General features: G+C 48.2%; 1 protein-coding gene across 1 annotated transcript in view; it reads right to left on the reverse strand.

Annotated features, from left to right (window-relative positions):
- EDC4 (enhancer of mRNA decapping 4) overlaps window positions 1-22857 on the reverse strand; it is a 703483-nt gene that overhangs the window by 374957 nt on the left and 305669 nt on the right. Inside the window, exon 16 of the mRNA XM_069217586.1 lies at window positions 12190-12278. Coding sequence (XP_069073687.1) covers window positions 12190-12278 — 89 coding nt within the window. The remainder of the gene's footprint in view (window positions 1-12189; window positions 12279-22857) is intronic.

Consider the following 22857-nt stretch of genomic DNA (forward strand, 5'->3'; position numbering starts at 1 on the left):
TCTTTTTCGGGGCCGAAACCTCTCGGCGTCGATCTTCTTCGGAGCCGCTGTCTCGGCGTCGAGCCGTGTCTACACCGGTATCTCGGTGTCGATGCTTGTCTCCAGCACTTTCTCGGTCCCGAGAAGGCTGCGTGCCGGTGTCTCGACCGGAGTCGGACGATCTCGGCACTGTTTGGGCCTTTTTCGGTGCCGACGGTCGGTCACCGAATTTATGGGTCGAGCCATGGCCTGGTGGCAGTGGCGTCCCCTGGGCCTTGTAAATCTTCTTCTGAGTGGTTTTCGACGTCCTACTCACGGTTTGTGTATCGTCGAATCCTTCGGAGTCCGATTCTTGGATCGAAAAGGTTCCCTCCTCTTCTTGTTCCTCGAACTCCCGGTGGGCTGTCGGCGCGGACGCCATCTGAAGTCTTCTGGCTCGACGGTCTCGGAGAGTTTTTCGGGACCGGAACGCACGACAGGCCTCGCAGGTGTCTTCACTGTGCTCAGGTGACAGGCACAGGTTGCAGACCAAGTGTTGGTCTGTATAGGGGTATTTATTGTGGCATTTGGGACAGAAACGGAACGGGGTCCGTTCCATCGGCGTTCTTCTGCACGCGGTCGGGCCGACCAGGCCCCGACGGGGGATCGAAAAAATTACCCCGAAGGGCACCGGAGCTCTTCGATCTTAGACGCGGTGTTGAATCTAACTACGCCGACCCCGAACGCAACAATACCGACGAAAATCTTCCGAAATTAGCTATCTTTCCGTTCCGAAACTCGGAGCGACAGGAACACGTCCGAACCCGATGGCGGAAAAAAAACAATCGAAGATGGAGTCGACGCCCATGCGCAATGGAGACAAAAGGAGGAGTCACTCGGTCCCGTGACTCGAAAGACTTCTTCGAAGAAAAACAACTTGTAACACTCCGGCCCAACACCAGATGGCGAGCTATGCAAAACATGCGTATCTACAGCGACAGATGCCATCGCACCTACAGTTACAGGTAAGTAACTTGTTTTCTTACTCCAGTATTGGAACTTTCATAGATTCACATGCTTGAATCAGAGTAGCAAGCAATAACTATGCACATTGAAAAATGACAACCACTTTGATAAACAGGTTATCTTATGCCACAAAACCTTATCATCATCATGTATAAATTAATGAAGCATATAATCATACTGACATCTGTCTCTCTATATCTACATATACATATCTACACATCTATGTATACACACGTATATATATATATACACACATATATATATATATATATATATAACCATATAAGTATCTTCTTATCTCTAATATAAATAGGAATATTCCTATGAAGATACATGATGAAAATTGAATAACAAACCAGTATTGTATTATTTTTAGATACATTTTTTAAAGTGCATACCTTTTTTAGGATGGAGGGATGTAGGAGAAGTGGCTCACCTTCACCTGAAGAGATTCCTGAGAACCGCTTGGCCCACTGCTACCTCTCCATGCGAGAGGGACTCCAAGCAATAGTGTTTAGTAAAGGTATGGCAGCTCTTCCATGTTGCTGCCCTACATATGTCTTGTAGTGGCACTCCGGCAAACAGTGCCGTTGACGACAAGACCTTTCTCGTCGAGTGAGCATGCACAGATGACTGCAAAGGTTTGCCCGCTGCTAGATGACAGAAGCGAATAGCAGAGGCGATCCATCTTGAAATACTCTGCTTGGATAGTGGGTACCCCTTCCTAGGGGCACTGTACGCCACAAATAGCTGATTAGAGCGCCGAAACGCTTTTGTCCTGTCCAAATAAAATTGAACGCATCTTTTCACATCTAGCGAATGTAATGCTCTTTCCGCTGGAGTAGATGGACGAGGGAAAAAAGACTTGAAAACCAGAGGTTCGTTAATGTGAAAGTCTGACGGAACTTTAGGAATAAAATGCGGGTTAGTGCGCATTAGTAGTCTATCTTGTTTCAACTGTAGGAAAGGCTCTTGGATGGAGAGCGCTTGTACCTCACTGACCCGCCTAGCTGATGTAAGGGCTATTAACAAGGCGACCTTCCACGATAAATGCTTGAGGGACGCACAGTGGATTGGCTCAAAAGGATGCTTCATCAGTTGCGCCAAAACAATGTTCAGGTTCCACGAAGGAGGTGGAGGTCTGAAAGGAGGGTAAACCCTGAATAATCCTTTTTAAAAACTTTTAATCAGCCGAGAAGAGAAGAGCGAGGGTGTGTCATCCGAACGCCTGTATGCAGCTATGGCTGCTACATGAACTTTAATGGACGAATGTGCCAGGCCAGATCGAGCTAACTCTAAGAGATAAGGCAAAATCTCTTCTGGTGGTGAAAGAAACGGGTCGATTTGACACTGATGACACCAGGTACAGAATCTCTTCCATTTACACGGATACGCCTTGTTCGTGCTATCCTCTCTGGCCTGTGACAAAATATCTCTACAGTCCTGCGGGATATTCAAATGTGCAAATTCTCCGTGGTGAGGAGCCATGCCGCCAACCGCATTGACTGCGGATCGGGGTGTCGAACTTGGCCGTTGTTCATTGTTAGTAGATGAGGTAACGGCTCCAGCGGAATATGAGGCTTGACTGAGAGAATGAGGAGCTCTGTGAACCAATGTTGGCGCGGCCAGTACGGGGCTATCAGTATGAGAGTGCACGGTTCTGTTTTCATCTTCGTGAGGACCCTTGGGATCAACGGAATGGGAGGAAAGGCGTAAGCAAAGATGTCGGACCAGACTATCGAAAACGCATTCCCCCAAGATCCCTTTTGGTGATGCCAGCTTGCGAAGAACTGGCATTTGGCGTTGGTCTTCTCCGCAAACAGATCCACTGTTGGTGTTCCCCACTGAGAAAAAATCTGGGTGAGTATCGTCTGGTCTAGTTCCCACTCGTGGCAGTCTGATTTCTGCCTGCTGAGTGCATCCGCTGCCTTGTTGTTTATTCCCGGCAAGTGCACCGCCGATATTGTGACGCCTTGCTGCGAGGCCCAGTGCCAGATCGCTTGGGCTTCCCTGGAGAGGGTGAGAGATCTTGTACCTCCTTGTTTGTTGAGATAGTGCATCGTAGTAGTGTTGTCCGTTCTTATCACCACTCGCGATCCCTGGATTTTTGGGAGAAACGCTTGTAAGGCGAGGTTCACTGCCCTGAGTTCTAGCCAATTGATATGTCTTGATGTCAGATGAGTTGGCCATTTCCCACTTATCTTCAGGTCCTGTAATACTGCGCCCCAGCCTTCCAGTGAGGCATCTGTTATGGTCCACGGGGCTGGTTGTTGAAGTAACGAGAGGCCAATTGAGAGATGATGCTTTTGAGACCACCACTTGAGGGTTTTGAGAATTGTCGGAGTAATTTGTATCTGGTCTTCGAAAGTTCCTGATACTTGAAGCCATTGACGGTTTAGCTGCTCCTGCAAGGGGCGCATCTTTAGCCGAGACAAAGGGATCAGAGGTATGCATGAAGACATCATGCCCAATAGAGATTTGAAGAGACGGACTGTAACCTTTCGTCTTCTTTGTATGAAACTTCCTAGGGTTAGTAACCTTTGTTGTCTCTCTACCGTGGGACATGCGATGCCGGAGTCCGTGTTCAGTTCCGCTCCCAGAAAAGTAATGCTGCGGCCTGGTAGAGGGTTGGACTTCTCCCAGTTGATTGTGAATCCGAGATTGGTCAGCAAGGAAACGCACCTTCTTGTTGACTTGTGTGCTCTCGTGTAAGTCTTTGCCTTTATCAACCAGTCGTCTAAGTATGGAAAGACCTGGTGCTTTCTTCTCCTGAGAAAGGCTGCCACCGGTGCTAGGCACTTGGTAAATATTCTTGGGGCTGATTTGAGCCCGAAGGGAAGGACGCGATATTGATAATGGCTGCCAGCTACGGTAAATCTCAAAAATTTTCTGTGGGCAGGGTGGATTGGTATGTGGAAGTATGCGTCCTTGAGGTCTAGTGATCACATAAAATCTCCTTGATTGAGACGCAAAAGGACGTCTTGCAGACTGATCATTCGAAACGATTGCTTCTTTAGGTATACATTTAGTTGCCTTAAATCGAGGATCGGTCTCCAATCCTTCCACTTTTTTCAAATTATGAAGAACCTGGAATAAAATCCTGTTCCTTGTTGATTCCGAGGCACTTTCTCTATAGCTCCCTTGAGAAGGAGCTTGTAGACCTCTTCTTTGAGTTGTTGAGGGTATCTTGAAGGAGTCCTGCAGGGAGGGTTGGAGGGAGGTTTTTGGACAAATTCTAAAGTATGGCCCCGTTCCACTAATTGTAGGACCCACTTGTCTGACGTAATAGTTTGCCATTGACTGAGAAATAAGGAAACTCTTCCGCCCAAGGTGACAGGAGGAGGACTGGGAGTAGCCGGAGCCTCGAGGACGTCAGGTTCTACGAGCTGCATCCCTAGCAGGGCGGGCTGAGCGTCCACGGCCTGCCGGCCTATTATAAGCCGGTTGAGTCGATTGTCTTTGGGAATTTGTACGGCCGAAATTGTTGTGACGATGATGGGTAGGAAGAGTATCGCTGTTGTTGATACCCTCCTCTGTAAGAAGGCTGGCCACGCCCCCTAGGGCGAAAGGACGACTTCCGATATTGCAGGGTTCCTAGTGACCTTGCAGTGTCCGTGTCTGTTTTAATTGACTGTAGGGCTTCGTCCACATGTTTCCCAAATAACGCTTGGCCATCAAAGGGTAAGTCTAGGATCTTATTCTGGACTTCTGGACGAAAGGAAGTGGCTTTGAGCCATCCCTGCCTTCTTAATACAGCAGCGCCTGCTAGCTGTCTGAAAGCAGTGGTCGCTATATCCATTGCGCAGTCTATCAGCTCTGCAGACGCGCGTTGACCCTCTTGCATCGTCTTATTTGCCTCTGATCTTACGTCTTCCGGCAGCTGAGTAATAAAGGGTGCAATATCTGCCCAAAGCTGTCTGTCATATCGAGACAAAATAGCCAAGGAGTTGGCAGCTCTCAGAACTAGGCTCGCCATAGAAGAGAATCTCTTTCCTATGTTATCTAGCCTTCTACCATCCTTATCTAGGGGCGCGGAAATCGGAGCAGAAGGATTCTTTGATCTCCTTTGAGCCGCTTGAGCTACTACCGAATCTGGACGAGGATGGCCTGTCAAGCATGCTGGGGCATCATCGGGAGCTTTGTATTTCTTGTCTAGACGTGGCAAAACTGCTATGACAGTTGCTGAACTAGTCATGACTTTAAGGCCCTCTTCCCACAAATAGTTCACCATCGGGATGGAACGCACAGACTTCTGAAAGGGCTCTTTAAAATCATAAAGGAAACAATCCGTTTGCTTCGTTGGTAGCGGTAATGCAAAACGCTTGGCTGCCCTCTCTAAAAGATTATGAAAGCCTCCAATGTCTTCAGGTGGGGACTCCACCTTCGAATGAGAAGGAGAAGATGGAGCAGGAATAATATACTCGTCCCACTCTGAGTGAGTATCTATGAGCTCTCCTTCTTCTTGATCTCCATCTGAGATGTCAGTGTCCTGGGGAATTGTCATGTCTGGGGTAGCCACATCTGTGAGGTGCAAAGACGTCGGTCTTTGATGTGGAGTAGAAGGACCAGAAATGGGCAATGGATGAGGTTGTTCTCCCTCTGGAGGGAACCTTCTATTGTAATCCACCAACATGGCTCTAAGGCCAGTAAGCAGGTCGGAAGGGATATACGCTCCCTGTTGATACTGCTGATGCTCCAAGGAGGCCTGGGGATCATAAGCTTCCTCAAATTCTTCCTGATATTTTACATTTAATTCAGAGGGGCTGTGAGCTGTACCAAAAGGCCCATCTTCGTCCGAATCTTCATCTCCCTCCAAAAGATGTACTGGTACCAGTGAGGATACCTTACTAGGTGAAGTGTGGGTTGGAGTTAACTTTTCCGTTCTTTTTTGGTATTTTTCCCTTGTCGACGATCTCGTCGACTACGTGTACTTTGTCGTAGACGGTGCCGTCGATGCTGGACGCACTGTTATTTTAATAGCCGCAAGCTTCGCCGACGATTCTACCGTCGACGAAGTCGTCGTCGACGGTAAGGCTGACACTGACGTAAGCGCCGTCGACGAGGAAGAGGTGTATACGGTAGTCGACGCTGAAGTCGTCGTTGTAGTTCTCGTCGACGGTGGTGTACTCATCGACGAAGTCGCCGATGGAGCCGTGGACGACGGAACACTTGAAGTTGCTAGAGTCGTCGGCAATGCGCCCACCGACGGTGCCGTCGACGGGGAATCCGTCGACGAGGACTTTTTTCCAGTCACAGAAGATGGTCTTTTGAAAGGCATAGATGGTGGAACAGATGAGGATTTTCTGTGCCTCTCAGAACTGGAAGAATGTTTCTTTCCCTCTTTACTTGAGAGTCTAGTTGGGGAAGAGGATGGGCTGCGACCCTTATAAGACCCTGAAACAGTCTTTTTGAGGGCTTTCCTTGAGGTTTGTGAGGGAGATCTAGAGCGTGATCTTGCCCTTTTAGTTGATCTCTTGGAAGTGGAACATTCCTCACTCTCAGAACCAGAAACTGGATCCTTCCTATGCTTCAGTTTCTGCAGCCATATTAGTAATCTGCCTTCTCTATCCTTTAAGGTTTTAGAAGAAAAAGTACGGCAAATCTTACAGTCTTTGGCTGAATGATCTGGATAGAGGCAGTAAATGCAATCTTGATGAGGATCTTCAGAATGAAGTCTTTTCTTCCCACAAGTCTTGCAGTCTCTAAAGAGACTTTTCTTTTCCTTGTCAGACATAGTTGGTAAATAGCTGACAAATCAAAATAATTGAGTTTCTCTGAGAGAAAAAGAGTTGAATAAAGGTGTGAAAACAGAGCAGAGCTCTGAGGAGACTCCCTAGCACGACGTGCGGTAGAAAATCTGAGGTGCTAGAGCTTCTCTCAGGAGGTTCTGAAGGGTGCTGTCGCCTGATTGGTGGAGGATCAAGTTTGGTCCTTTTTACATAATGACTCTGATAGACTATCAAATTGAAGAGGCCTAGGGCCTTTTTTCTCTTCAATATGTTTTACATTACTTATGAAAATTATACCGGGACTCCCATCTCGACGACGGGGAATGATTCAAGCATGTGAATCTATGAAAGTTCCAATACTGGAGTAAAAGTTAATTACCTTCTGTAACAAATTATCTGGTAGAGACATATTCTAGTTGCAGATTCCTTACCTTAGAATTTCCCCCAGGTGTAAGACTGGATCCGGCAATTTTTTTCATCAAGCAATACCCTTGCTCTTCAGGTGGGGTTTGTCTTCTCCACGTGCGTCATGACCGCAGTCATAACGTTGCAGTCGTATGTAGGCACCACCCACGCCAGTAGCATGGAGCCATGAAAAACACTCATTTTGGTGTGCCAAAACTAGGGTCCTACCAGATAACCTTGTTCATCTGAGAGAATTCTAGTTGCATATTACTTACCTTAGAATAGATATACAAGAAATACCATCCTTGGAGGTGGGCTGCGAACGGAGATCAGACTTAAAAATCCTGCAGGACTGAACTGCCAAAGTAGTCGTCTCTACAAACCTGACTATCCAGGCAGTAGTGCTTTGTGAATGTGTGCAGAGACGCCCACATTGCTGTAAAGAGGCCCTGGTATGAAGCACCACTTTGTTAGGCTGGACAGATAGAAATGGAGGCTTTGAATGAAGAGCTTGGAGCTCACTTACTCAAAATTAGCACAAATTAGGTATGTAAATATCAGGTTCAAATCCCACTGCAGCATTATAAATGAGGTAGGTGGGAACATGTGAGTGAGTCCCTTAAGAAACCTCTCAACAATGGAGATTTGAACAAGAATGGTTGATCTGGCAGTCTAAGAAAGGCAGAGAGGGCAGGCAAGTAGTCTTTAAGAGTGCCCAAATCAGAGTCCTGCTGGGTAAGAGAGAGAATTAACAGTGTGCAGAAAGGGGATCAACAGATTTGTTAGTACACCATGCCACAAATTTGTCCCAATGCAAGGCGTATACTGTTTTGGTTGAGGGACGACTGGCTACGAAGATTACTTTGCAGACTTCGGGCAAAAGGTCAAAAGCTGTCAACTGCTGCTGATCAATCTCCATACAAGGAGGCGGAGACTGGACCGGTTCGGGTGGAGAACCGTCCCCTGCTGCTACAACAGAATATCCTCCTGAAGGGGCAATCTGATCTGAGAATCGATGGCCATGCTCAGAAGCTCGGGATAACTTACTCTTCATGCCAAGTCCAGACCCACAAGAATGACTTGGACCCAGTCATTCTTGTTCTTCTTCAGAACCCTGGGCAGAATTGGTATTGGCAGAAGGGAGGCTTGAGTTCCACTGAAAATAAAAAGCATCACCCTGCGAGTGCCGCCTTGGAAACTCCAACGTTGCCTAACTGGTGACTTTGCACATTCTCTGCGGAGGCGAACAGATCTAACCACCGGGGGGTGCAGGGACTGCCTCAATGCCCCGACAGCCTGGCCCGGTAAAGGACTCTACCTGAGTCCGGGTGGGTTACTGCTCCCCTGCCGCAGTCAATCTTCCACCTGCTGGTCCCCCGGCGAGGGTGGCGAGCGAGGCTTCCTTGTTCGGGGACCGGAGCAGCTTCATTCTTCCCTTCTTGCTACTGCTGGCTTCTCCCTTTGTGCTGTGACACCAGCGCTCCTTGTGCCACTCCCAGAACGTCCTTCCATAATTGTTTTACCAAGGAGCAGATCCTCTTCTGCTCCAGTGCACTACAGTCAACGCTGGACCCCACAGGCCTTACCAGGCCCACTCTGGCTGCTCTGACGTCCCCAGTGCCTGCAACTCCCCACCACTCTAAGAGTATCCAGTCCAGATGTCCAGGTAAAAGATTACCAAGAAAAGGGCAGCTTGCTGTGGTGTCTTCCCTGTTTGGAACTCAAAATGTCCTTGGGCCCAATACTCTGCATCTCCTCCTACCACCACACTCGTTCTTTCCAATGGAATGATCCTCTATCTTTCTTAGGTCACTTCAGAAGGACCCATATATTACTCCTTTTGGTGAGTTAGCATTTGTTCCGATGAGTTGTCCTCTTTCTCTTCCGCTCTTAGACGCATACAATTCTCTTTTACTGGTGGTTTTACATTGCCTCCAAATATGTTATCCTCTATTGTGTGAAATACCTCCCAGGAGCAAAGATACAGGCTGAGCTTAATAGGCAACTTTAAAAGTTGCCTTTAAAAGGGTGATGGATGGAGTGCTGAAACTTTGCAACCACTCACAGATCTGGGTTTAATCCATCGTTCTTTTGCTCTTCATGCCAGCCCAGTTTGGACCCAGCCATATGCAAATCAGTCTTGACCCTGTTCCCCATGGGAACAGTCCAGCCTAAACTACCAGGCCAGATCTTCCCTTGACTGGAAACAAGTAACCTGAGGCCGCTTTCAGGGTATTATCCTTCATCAGCGAGGCTAGCTTGAATCCAGTGGCACAGTGAGACCTTGATAGGCATCAATGACTCTCTGAATATGCAGATATTCAGAGTGGAGCTGTGGGCATCGTTTTTGGCACAGCAGAGTCAAATCCTGCTTGACTGGTCTGCATATAACATTTGGGACACCCTTGAAATGAAGGGAACAGAAAGTCAAGACAATGCTTGTGTATCCACAGTAAGACTGAAAACCTTGCTTTTGTCATACCAGACTTCTGTCTCTGGGTTTTACATATAACACATGGGCTGAACTTGAAAGGCAGAGAACAGGATGGCAAGGCAATTCTTGTGTATCCAGTGTCTGGTTGAGGGGGGAACCCTGCTTTTGTCCTACCAGACTTCTGTTTGTGGGTACAGTGACTGATTCTTAGTGTTAGATTGATGGTGGTGGGGGGGCGGGGGGGATGAGAATTACCATAATAACACACACACACACACACACACACACACACACCCTTCCAAGCCCAAGTTTAGCATGGGAAGTGCCCAAATTGGGTATAATTGGACGCTGGAACATTTACCCTTTTGGTTAGTGCATATCCAGGAGTCATTCCTACCCGCTACCTAGTGCCAGGCATAAATGAGGAAACTCCAGGTAACAACTTCAGAACACTTTCTGGACCTGAGGAAGAAGAAGACTGAACCAGTTGTCTGTGACCCGAGAGGAGCTCTGAAGGACTGGATCTGTTCCCTCTAGACAAAGAAATGGACTTAAAGGGTCATAAGACTGACATCCTGCTGAGGCTACAGGGATACAAGAAGCTACAAGAGGCCTTTCTTGCAACTGTCCAGCTGACCAGTGGCAACTGGACTTTGACTGGACGTTCTGTTGGCCTCAACCTGACACCCTGTGAGTATTTAAGTGCCTCCCCTGCGGAGCTTTAGAATAGTACTTCTGTGATTGATTGTGACTTAAAGGACTAAAGTCAGAAGGTAAAACTTTTGAAGGACACACAATTGCACTTAGTGTGTCCAGTACCACCCGCATACGGTAGACTAACTGAACCAGGTCAAGGTTGATCTGGCATAAGTGATCTGCAACCTTAAGTCCTGGAGGGTGACAACAGTCAGTTTGAAATAAGTGTGTCCAGTACCACCTGCATACGGTAGACGGACTGAACCAGGTCAAGGTTGATCTGGCATAAGTGATCTGCAACCTTAAGTCCTGGAGGGGGACAACAGTCAGTTTGAAATAAGGATGGGTCTCATGGGGAGAAGATGATTTTATCCACCAATCATCTAGCTATGGCTAGTCAAAGATCCCCTTATTCCTCTAATGGGACGCTGTTACTGCCATGCATTTTGAAAAGTCCCTGGAGCAGATTTTAGGTCAAAATAACAACCTACTACAGACAATGATCAAGGCATACTAGAAACCTGAGGAACTTTCAATTTTTGAAGCAAATGTACTGTGAAAAAAGGAATACTGAAGGTCTACAGAATACATTAAGTCCCATTATTAGAGTGGAGGATAGATCTGGCATAGGGCCAATGTCCTGACTTTCTATTTTTCCATGTTTGTTGGCCAATGTGAGGTTAAGAATGGCTCCAGATTTGGCACTTTGGGCTTACCTTGTACAACAGAAATTAACAGGAATAGGTTTCCTTTCCTTTCCGGAAATTTAGGCCCTTCTACACTGCCTAATTTGTAAAAATATTATTCACCTCTTGCTGCTGGGCATTCTCTTAAATTATACCTAAAGAATAATTAGTAGGGGTGAGGTAAAGGCAGGGGCAACTCCTCTATAAGGGTGTAGGAGCATCGCCCACGCCAGCAGCTGCAAACCTTTTCCACAAAAACGATAATAAACTGTTTAACATCGTTTTTGTGGAAATGGGGCGGGGACTGGGGGTGACGAGCAAGGAGGTGGAAGTGCTCAGCACTCCCCCCTGCATGTTTGGCTGGCCGGCCAAACACACATGCACACAGGGCTCTCTCCAGCCCAGCAACACAGTTGCTGGGCTGGAGAGAGCCTGCACAGGCTCTCAGTCTGCCTGAAAGAGCCCTGGCTGGGCGCTCTGAGCCAATCCTGCCGCTTCTCTGAGCAGCATCAGGTTTGGCGCAGGGCAGTCTGGGAGCCGGTGCCTGCGCTCAGAGAAGAGGAGAGAAGCAAAACGGTTGTGAAGGCGGCGTCAAAGGTTAGTGCTTCTTTATTTTATTTTTAATTGAATCTTTCCCCCCCCTCTCCCTGCACGCCACTTCGCCCCTTCAGCGTCATGTGAGCCGCGACTGAATAAAGGTACACACAAAAATGGGGAGACAATTGCTGACACCAATGTTCTTTGGTCAGAGCAATAACAGGAGGTGACAGATTTGTAAAACAAATGTATCTCGTACTTAAGTGCAGTAAGTTTAATCAATTTGTCAAGACACAAATTTTAAGTCTGATGGTAGCCGAGACCTTTTAACTTTACTAAAATTATATGTATACTATATTTTTAGGGGCTTTCTTGTCACTACTCTTGTTTCATTAGTCTCTTATTATGTCATTCACGTTTTCTTTCACCCACTAACAACATATAGCAGAAAGCATGGGGGAATGATGCAGCCCACTTCAGCCATTGAGTAACTTCAATGTGAGTGCAGGAATTCTGTCCTTCCACAAGGAGCACATCCACACACAAAGTAGTTTCCATAAAGTCTGTGGGAGCCTGGTGGCAATGTGAACTTTTTGAGACAAATGATTTGATATTAATTTGGAATCAACTCATTGATCGCACAGCTTACAATAAAACAAAATATTAATGTTTGTTTTTCACTGGGGAAAATGCTCTGTTTAATTTTATTTGCACTCACCTAGATATTATGGTGTCGTTCACGGATGCACTGCTCATGGCTGTCACTGCAGTGAGGGTACTAACGCTGCTGGCTGGCGAAACAGCAATCTATTGCAAAAAAAAAAAAAGTTGGAAAACAATCTTTAAATTTGCAAGTGAATCAGTTCAAGAGAGTCTGGCTAACACACAAATCACACTTCTGGCTTAGAAGGACATACACTTTTTCCAATGCTATAAACTTGCAAGGTAGATGGTGGGACATATTTTGAGGTTCGGTCACTAAAGTTAAAGATCAAATTTTAGACCGGATATTTAGGAGAGAAGGAAACACCACTTGAGTTTAACAGTACAGCTTTTAAACTAGCAGTTCTCACACACCTAAGAATCACCCCAACTACTAAGAAATGCCTGTCGAAAAATGTGTTTTGCAGGCAAGCTTCCCTAGAACTGCCAATAATTAACTAGCCCAGTTTATTAGCATCTAAAGAGACGACCATTGATGGTGCGACAGCATTTTACTTTCACATGTTTTGTGTAGGAAGGTCAACAAGGACACTGCATAAATGTAATGACATTAAGTCACGTTATTTACTGATAAAAAGCTACTAAGTCATAAAAGGATGGCTTGTATAAACATGGCTATAGACATATTTGGAAGCCCTACTGTTTTGGTATCTGTGGCTGGCAGCATGTGTCTAGTTGGACGTGTGTGTACATTTTTTGGAGCATCTTGGGTGCAGTTTGTGACTATTACTTGAAATGGCTTTAATTGTCTCAATGAGGCTGCCTCTGTTGATGCCTATCCCACTGAATGCCAATGCCTTCTCTCCAAGGATATCCTGGGACAGTCATCAGGCGTGTAGCTGTCTGCAAGAGTCTCTGGATGTCATCAACACTCTGCATGACACTGCTGCCTGTTTCCACTAAGTGTTTCGTTACAAGGCAATTTTAGGTTTTTTTGTGTGTTTTTGTTTGAATCTTAAAGTTAAAGTTTAACAACGTTACACAATTTGGACAGGTATACACCTGGCTTGGCATCAGTCAGCTATAACACAACTTACATCACATGTGTGATACATAAGAGCAGATTTTAATAAGTTAACAACAGGTGAACCAGGTACAGAGCAATGTATTTATATTAAATCCCTCGAAAGCATCATTAATCGACTTTTTTCCAATTACCCCGAGTCCCAGGCTCTCGATCCCTCATTCCATCGGCTAAAGCCCCTGCCCTTCCCCTGCGTCCCTCAGGAAAGTCCTCCTGTAATGTCTTGTGTAATGAACTCTTCTATTGGTTTGTTTCATAACACAAATTCTGCTGTGAGCTAGTCATCTGTTCGCTTTCATCCACATTAGACCCTGTGTCTGCCCCAATGCGGTCAAGGTAGGCCTGACAGGGGCCCCAAATGTCTTTTCTGTGAAAGCACAGCAGTACTAATTCACAGTAAACGTCAGATTGTGTTTACAATATGTCCTTTCCGCATGCCATTCCTTTAACGTCTCGTGCGGACCACGTGCCCATCTCATTCCTATTCGGCACCCTGCTAACAGCAATCCTATGGCAAGCAGGCACCGCGTGTCAGACAGTATCTCCCTACCATAACCTAACAAGGCAAGCAGAGGGGTCATCTCCATTCTCTCACCTATTATCTCCTCAAGATCCACGTGCACGGTCTGCCAGAGCCGCTGAGTACCTAGGCAAACCCATGCCACATGAGCAAACTCTACATCGCCTGCTCCACAACATGTACAGTTCGCGTTCCTCCCAAACCATAACGATACAATGAGCCTGAGTGTAATACACTCTTAATAGATTTAAAATGAATCAACCGATGCCTACTATTCAAAGAAACGGATCGCAGCACAGAACAGCAGTATTTCCATCGTTTGTCCCTGACCGAGACCTCAAGCTGCCTCTGCCATTTCAATCTGGCCTGCGCGCTTCCTGGGCAAATGCATAAAGCTGAGCTACAAGCCATAATGGTGTGTTTGTTTGCAGCACAAATGATAATGCTGGCAATACAGGGGTTCAAATAAGTCCTCCCCTAGTAAGGCAGACATTATATGTCTGGCTCTAAAATAATATAACTGCGCTAGCGTGGACGGTTCAGCATCCTGCGCTTGAACCTGGTCCCACGTACGCACTGTGTCCTCCGAGAAAATTTCCTCCATATTGTGCAGCCCCAGTCCGTGGAGTGCATTCCCTGCGCTCCCTTCCTGCCCTAGAGAAAACCACGTGCAATTCCCCAACGGGACACTGGGCGAGTATAGAAGAAACCCGGCTTGTCTTTTCAGCACCCTGAGCCAAGAGTACGTCATTGTTTTTAAGGGGTTGAGATCATTATATAGTCAGTAGGCTTCGCAAACAGTAGAAGTGACAATGGGGAAGCGGCATCACTTTCAAGCCAGAGATGTGGTAAATTCTTTGGCCCCTGCAACCAGTAATGAGCATACATGAATTTTGCGGTGTAATAATACGCTTACAGGTCCGGAGCATTCAGCATTCCCATGTCTTAGGGTAAAGTAAGCATACTGGCAATGTAGCCTTCGCTGCTGGGAATAGGAATATTAAAGACTTGTCCCAATTTATATGCAAGCCAGAGTGGCTGCCAAAGAGCTCTTCACCCCTGATATCTTATCTTGTATCCTGGTCACTGCACTTAGACACTATAAGCCAGTCCAAGGGCAGGGTGCATTTCCTTAAGTGTGAAGGTACTCTTGCAGAAACAGAGTACCCCTACAAACCCCAGATTCCATTACCTGGGCTTTGTAAGCGCGGGTAAGCCATCTTAAGGTATGTAGTGGGCACTGGTCAAAACGAGTGGTCCAACTACACAATAGCTGCTCCAAACCTAGGTATGTTTGGTATCAAGCATGTTGGAATCATTCAACTACACTGATTCCAGTGCTAGTTGCATGATCACCTCTACTCTGGGGGTTCTTTAGGGGATCCCAGATTTCTGCCTGTGCAGCCTTACGGGGTCTGGCTGCCAGCCCACATTGCTGCTGACCCCAGACACTGTTCTGCCCTCCTGCTGGTGAGCCTGGCTCACGTAGAGGAAGGCAGAACAAAGGATTTCCTGCAAGGGAGAGGTGTGACCATCTCCCCCTGTGTATTAGGTGTCTAAGGCTGGGGTGGCCTCTGAACACCACCAGACTGCTTTGAAGGGCACATTTGGTGCCCTCCTCGCACAATCTGGTTTGCATCAGTTCAGGAACCCCTGGTTCCCGCTCTGGTGTGAAACTGCACAAAGGACAGGGGAGTGACCACCCCCCTGTCCAGCTCCTCCCCTAGTGAGGTGCACAGAGCTCTGCCAGGTGGCCAGTTGACTCAGCCATCTTGGCAAAAAGATGTGCAGAGTCCCTTGGGAGCATCTGACTGGTTATGCCAGGTAGATGACATCCGTGACACCACTGATACATGAGTCACTACAGAGAGTGACCAACCCCCTTTTAGGCTTACTAAAGGGCTCCTCCGAGCGTGGGACCTCATATTCGTCAAGTAATAATCTACAAGGAACTCTGCAAGACATCTTCTGTTCCTGGCCTCTGAAACCTCTGCTAGTCTGCTTTTGAATCGAAACAAGTCTGCTTCTGGTGGGAAGACTCCCACTGCAACATTGTTTCTCCGGACCCTGCAAGAATTCTGCAGAATTCAAGGCAGTGCATCCTCCAGGGTCACAAGGACTCTGTTTGCACCTTGAAGCACGAAGGAATCTCCCTTGGAGTGAAGGACTCACTGCAGTGCATCCAGAGGCGCCTCAAGACGTCAGCCAGCTGGAGGGTTCTGCTGTTCCATGGACATCGAAAGGCTCTGAATCGCAGGTGGTGGGTCTGTGGCCTCCTCGGGGTCCTGCTTGTCTTCTGACCAATTTGGGAGACTGTGGGTCCCTACTCCTGCCACTGGACCAGAACCCCTGTGCACCGCAACTCTTCCGCTTGCCAAAGCTTGTTGACTCTCCCTCCAGGAGATCTTCAGGCGCCAAGAAGCCCCAGCCTCCAGCACTCTGAAATTCAAAGCTCAACCCCTCTCCTGCACCTCGTACGACGTGGGACTTCAGTTTTGTTGTGCTGCTGAGGCCTCCTTGTGACTCCCTGTGCCAATCACCTGTGAGTCACTTGTGGGGGCTCCGATGACTTCTGCTGGCCTCCATGCGTGCTGAGGCCTAGCCCAGACCCTCGCCTCCCCTCCCAAGGGTAGAGTCTCCTGGCCCTTGCTGGTCCCCAAAACTTTCCAAATACATCTTCAGCTCCTGCATGCATTTGCCAGTGCTTGTTGGTGACCTGGATGGTCACTGACCCTCCTGCAATCTGGCGACCATCAAGGGACAGCTAGTAGGTGACTCCTAGGATCTTCTGCAGCTCCTGGACCAGCAGCTGAACTTTTTCTTTCATCGGCCTGCAGGAACTTCACCTCTTGGACGGTGGGAATTGCCACATGCACCACCTAGGTACCTCCAAGGGTTCTGGACTCTGTCCCCATCCTTTTCAGGCTTTCTAAGTCTGGAATCCATCTCTGGATTCCATTGGCCTGGTCAACGGGTCGCAACAGCAACTGGACAACCCAAAGCTTCCATTGACTGCAGTGACTTATAACACATGAAAGGAACCACACAGTGTTGCAAAAATAAAGGTACTTCATTACAGGAACACCAAACTAGATTACTATAGGTAAACCCCCTTCTGGAGGGAAATATAAACAAGCAAGTATTGGGAAATAGCAAGGGCACGACAGGTTAGCCAACCATACACTAAAAGAGTGGAATGCGAGAACGGGTTCCCCCATCAGAGGCTATGGAGTAGTTATCCATGGGCTGGGAGAGAGTGTAACCCCAAGAGGTAAGTATCTAGAACACCTCCCCCTCCCCCCCCCCCCTCCCCACCGACCAGGAGACGAGTGGTAAATTACCTGGTAGTTTCAACATCGGGACACGTAAATGGGATATTGCAAAAGCAGGACCATGCCGGTGTAACCCAACTGCGTATTCCAGATGAAGAGGACCGGCAAAAGAAGAGGACAGAGTCCAGTCCACGCAGGAGTGTCCTGGTGGGGTAGGAGGCAATGCCCACCCTTCTGTGGGTGTAGATCCGGGCCGACGGTGATGGATGTAGGTCAGCTGCAGGGTCTAGGAGCTGCAGAAGAATCCCTGAAGTCACCTCGGAGCCATCCCTCGTGGGTCGCCGGATTGTACACGGGTCAGGGAGACCAACAAGCAAATGCAACTGGAGCTGTTGAAGATTTACAGAGCTGAAGAGGACCAGCAAGGCCATGGGGACTCAACCCTTGGAGGCAAGTCCGGGCTGACCCTCAGAAGACAGGAGAGCTAGCAGAAGCAGTCGGAGACCTCACAAAGAACCCACTGGCAGCAGGCACAGTAGGAAGCATTGAGGCCCAATCAGAATACCTAAAAAGGAGTCCCACGTCGCTGGAGCAGCAGAGAGGAGACTGCCCTGGCAGAGGTAGAGTGCTGGGGCCCAGGGCTACTTGGAGCCTGAAGATTCCTTAGAGCAGGAGTCGACAAGCCCTGGTTGCTGCAACAGTCGCAGTGCACAGGTGTTCTGTCATGGAGGAAGAGGCAAAGACTCACCGTCTCCCAAGTTGGACAGAAGGCAGAGAGGACCCAGAGTACTCCTCAGAACCACCACCTGTGTTGGAGAATCTTCGCAAGTCCAGAGGACAGCAGATCCCAGCAGCCAGACATTGTTGCCTTAGGTGCCAGCGGATGCAGGGGAGTGATTCCTTCACTCCAAGGGAGATTCCTTCTTGCTTCTTTGGTGCAGCTCAGGACTTGCTGACTCCAGAAGATGCACAGCCATGGAAATGTTGAAAGCTGCTGACAGGAGCAGAGGAAACAATGTTGCAAGGTGAGGTTGTCTCGGTGTTGCAATCTTGTTCGGTTCCTGTGAAGCCCAGCAGCGGTTCCGGTGACCAGGAGCAGAAGAGATGACCACCTATCGGAGGGGGCCACTGATGTCAGCTACCTAGCCTGACCAGTCAGATGCTCCTAGGGGCCACTGCACATCTTGTTTCCGAGATGGTAGAATCAAGTTTCCATGTGGAGGAGCTCTGGGAACCACCCCTGGGATGGTGATGGACAGAGGAGTGGTCACTCCTATTTCCTTTGTGCAGTTTCGCACAAGAGCGGGGACCAGGGATCCCTGGACTGGTGCAAACCGGATTATGCAAGGAGGGCACCAAATGTGCCCTTCAATGCAAACTGGTCGCGTCAGTAGGCTACCCATCCCCTGCCCAATAACATCTATTTCTAAGGCCAAGGAGGTCGTATCACCTCTCCCACAGGAAATTGTTTGTTCTGCCTTCCCCTGCATGAGCTGGTCAAGAAGCAAAAGGGCTGAGGGGTTTTCAGCAGTGCGGGCTACACGCAGACCCTGAAAGACTGGTAGGAGCAGTAAAGTCAGCCGAGTAGTAAACGCCTTGCAGTCTGCACTGTGTTAACATGTTGTTTCCTGGTGCGAGGTGTGTCTCCTTTAGTACAGCTACATCTATTTTATGCCGCTGCAAGTAAGCCACTACTTTGAGCACCTTATGTCTATCACGGAGTCCCTGAATGTTCCATGCAAGCAGCCTGATCAATAAAGCAGTCTAGATGCCATGCTTTGCCCTGCCAATGTCAGCCACAATTGCCACGCATCTCAGCCAATCTCTCCACAGCAACAAGTGCAACTTTCACAGTCTGCAGCCACTGCATAATATTCAACTGTGACGAACCTAACCCTCCTACACTGTGAGATCCCATAACATACAGACTGAAAACATTGCCCTTCCCAACAGTGTTCCCCAAAGAACACAATATTGTGAAGTGGCACATACATGGGGACAAGTGTTGTGGCACGAGTGCCCCCCACTCATGAAGAGTGCAGGAGGGCGTGTGTTATGCAAAAAATGTGCCATAATGGCATCCCGATACTTGTGTTGCACAGACCAACTCTGCCACCTACATCACTCCCAGCAACTGGGTCGCCTCTACCTCCTAGTATTGCCAACAATCAACGTAATGATAATGAGAGACAAGTTATAACGTTTGTTTACTCGGCTCAAGATTGAATTAATATTACTCAAAATGTGCTGACTTGAGCCACTGCACCCCCATCCAGTAGCGTCTCGAGGGGCGCTGAATGGGCCTGGGGAGCCTGTGCAGGCTTTCTCTGAGAGAACCTACTGAGCATGTGTGTTTGGCCGCTGAGCACTCCCCCTCGCTGCTCTTCAAACCCGTAGCTCTTCCCCCTTTACCCTAAAACGATCAAACAAAGTTTATGATCGCTTTCTGGTAAAGGTTTTGTAGCTGCCACTGGTAGAGGAGGGGTGCCGCTCCTCCGCCCAAACAGAGGAGCTGCCACTGCCCGCATCCCCAATCATTCACATGTACATCTAAAACAGGCAGTAGCAGCACAGGGTTTCTCTGACTGTTACCAGTGCTTCAAATGATAACCAGCCTAAAGGACTGACGGGCCGGGCAGCACAGAAAGGGCTGCCTGCTTCCGTCCATTGTGCCACAGTTTACTTCAGTCTTCCTGACCCTTGAAATCTTCCTGTCCCGAGTCCACTGTATTACCATTTTCACGGGGCTTGGGCATCTTTCCAGTGTCGAACTGTAGTTTTGTTTGAGATTTGTCGGTTTTACTCATGTTGCGGGTTGTGTTCAGCAGGCTCTGTACCAGGCCTACAGGGGGGCATGGCAAACTCCAGCAGGAGCAAAAACGGTGTCCAGAGTCCAATCGCCTTCAGTCTCCCAGCACCCCAGGACCAAATTCACCAGTCCTTATGAATGGGAGAGTAGACACCCTGTCACTAGAGACTCATGCACAGCTCGCTATGTCTCCTTTAAACCTGGTTGCCTTGAGAGCTATGTATTACCCACTGCCATAGAGGACTCTACTCGAGCGTGCCGTATGTTTATGTCTTCCAGGAGGGCCAGGTGCCACAATGTTCTCTCTTATCCAGTGCTTCAAATGGGAAAATAGAAGTGCAGGTACTCTGTACCAGAGTTATTTCTGAGAAGTGACGGTACTCTCCAATTAATAGTGTTATGTTTTTGAGACGTGCAGGTACTCTCCCTATAAAAATAAAAAAGTGACGGTACGCCGTACCGGACAGTACCGTCCCTTTTAAAGCATCTCTCTTATCAATGTGTAGAAGGCCGCAACCCATGTGAAGCCACGAGGTGGCAATCTCTCCAGGGCGCGAAGATGCATAGCGACCCGAGGGTTGTGCAATACGATTCTCCATCACTTGAGCTGCTCAACCACTGAGCAAACGTAGCCTCACACAGTCCCCTCCAGTGTGCCAGTCTCATGCCGGGACCAACAGTACTTGGATTATCATGAGGGGCAAAGCCTGCTTCATAGCACAGTGGTTGGAGGCAGGCCATAGTCTAGGATCTCCAGCGTTTCTCCCTTCTCCAGAGGTGCTTCCCAAGTCGCTATCACGAGCAGGATGAGAGAGGGTACCCCTGGCGTGGTCAAGCAACGCCCCGTCTCCTGCTACAGTTAACTGGGAGCCCGTACCTTCGTGTGCAACATCGGAGGGCCCGCTCGGCCCTCGGTCTCTGCGTGCGCTCCACCACACCAGTGGGTCAGCATTGTCTGGAAGCTTTCCGCTCAGTTCTATGCTCAAGCAGGGGCTCAACGGTCTTTTAGGGCCCCGCTGCGCCCCCGACACCAGATCTAGGCCTGTGAGGTGCCCACGAAGTCTCTAGAGTAGGGCGGAGATGTGCTCCCCCACACAGGCTGCTCTCCAGGCAAGGCCGCATCAGGTCAACCCACAGAATTCCATCCTCTGCCGCAGCGCCGGCACCAGTTTCAACTGCACAAGATGGCCCCAGGCTGGGTCACAGCAGCCCCCAAGGTGCTGACTTCCTTTGCTCCGAGCCTCTTCTTACCTCCTTCGGCAGCGGGCTGCACCGGTCACAGCTCACTGGTGATGATCAGCTCAAGCCCTCCGGGATGATCGATCCACGATCTCTCCCGGCTTGCTAGGTGCACAATATGCTGCGGGCGGATTACAGGTGGCTTCGGCGGTCACTCATCTATTTGTGGTACTAGGATGGTGAAGGATAAAATTACGGCCAAAGGAGCTCGTCTAGATGGCGGTTATCCTCGAGCTCGGCAACCTCCACCCCCTGCAATCGTTAGTTCCTAAGCACCAATTACTTTGTAAGTCTTTCTTTAAAAAAAAAAAAAAAAGTAACATTTGTGTACTGATTTGCATGTACAGGGAGTGCAGAATTATTAGGCAAGTTGTATTTTTGAGGATTAATTTTATTATTGAACAACAACCATGTTCTCAATGAACCCAAAAAACACATTAATATCAAAGCTGAAATTTTTGGAAGTAGTTTTTAGTTTGTTTTTAGTTTTAGCTATGTTAGGGGGATATCTGTGTGTGCAGGTGACTATTACTGTGCATAATTATTAGGCAACTTAACAAAAAAAAATATATACCCATTTCAATGATTTATTATTACCAGTGAAACCAATATAACATCTCAACATTCACAAATATACATTTCTGACATTCAAAAACAAAACAAAAACAAATCAGTGACCAATATAGCCACCTTTCTTTGCAAGGACACTCAAAAGCCTGCCATCCATGGATTCTGTCAGTGTTTTGATCTGTTCACCATCAACATTGCGTGCAGCAGCAACCACATCCTCCCAGACACTGTTCAGAGAGGTGTACTGTTTTCCCTCCTTGTAAATCTCACATTTGATGATGGACCACAGGTTCTCAATGGGGTTCAGATCAGGTGAACAAGGAGGCCATGTCATTAGATTTCCTTCTTTTATACCCTTTCTTGCCAGCCACGCTGTGGAGTACTTGGACGCGTGTGATGGAGCATTGTCCTGCATGAAAATCATGTTTTTCTTGAAGGATGCAGACTTCTTCCTGTACCACTGCTTGAAGAAGGTGTCTTCCAGGAACTGGCAGTAGGACTGGGAGTTGAGCTTGACTCCATCCTCAACCCGAAAAGGCCCCACAAGCTCATCTTTGATGATACCAGCCCAAACCAGTACTCCACCTCCACCTTGCTGGCGTCTGAGTCGGACTGGAGCTCTCTGCCCTTTACCAATCCAGCCACGGGCCCATCCATCTGGCCCATCAAGACTCACTCTCATTTCATCAGTCCATAAAACCTTAGGAAAATCAGTCTTGAGATATTTCTTGGCCCAGTCTTGACGTTTCAGCTTGTGTGTCTTGTTCAGTGGTGGTCGTCTTTCAGCCTTTCTTACCTTGGCCATGTCTCTGAGTATTGCACACCTTGTGCTTTTGGGCACTCCAGTGATGTTGCAGCTCTGAAATATGGCCAAACTGGTGGCAAGTGGCATCGTGGCAGCTGCACGCTTGACTTTTCTCAGTTCATGGGCAGTTAATTTGCGCCTTGGTTTTTCCACACGCTTCTTGCGACCCTGTTGACTATTTTGAATGAAACGCTTGATTGTTCGATGATCACGCTTCAGAAGCTTTGCAATTTTAAGAGTGCTGCATCCCTCTGCAAGATATCTCACTATTTTTGACTTTTCTGAGCCTGTCAAGTCCTTCTTTTGACCCATTTTGCCAAAGGAAAGGAAGTTGCCTAATAATTATGCACACCTGATATAGGGTGTTGATGTCATTAGACCACACCCCTTCTCATTACAGAGATGCACATCACCTAATATGCTT

Source organism: Pleurodeles waltl, chromosome 12 (genome assembly GCF_031143425.1).
Source record: "Pleurodeles waltl isolate 20211129_DDA chromosome 12, aPleWal1.hap1.20221129, whole genome shotgun sequence".
Lineage (NCBI taxonomy): Eukaryota > Metazoa > Chordata > Amphibia > Caudata > Salamandridae > Pleurodeles > Pleurodeles waltl.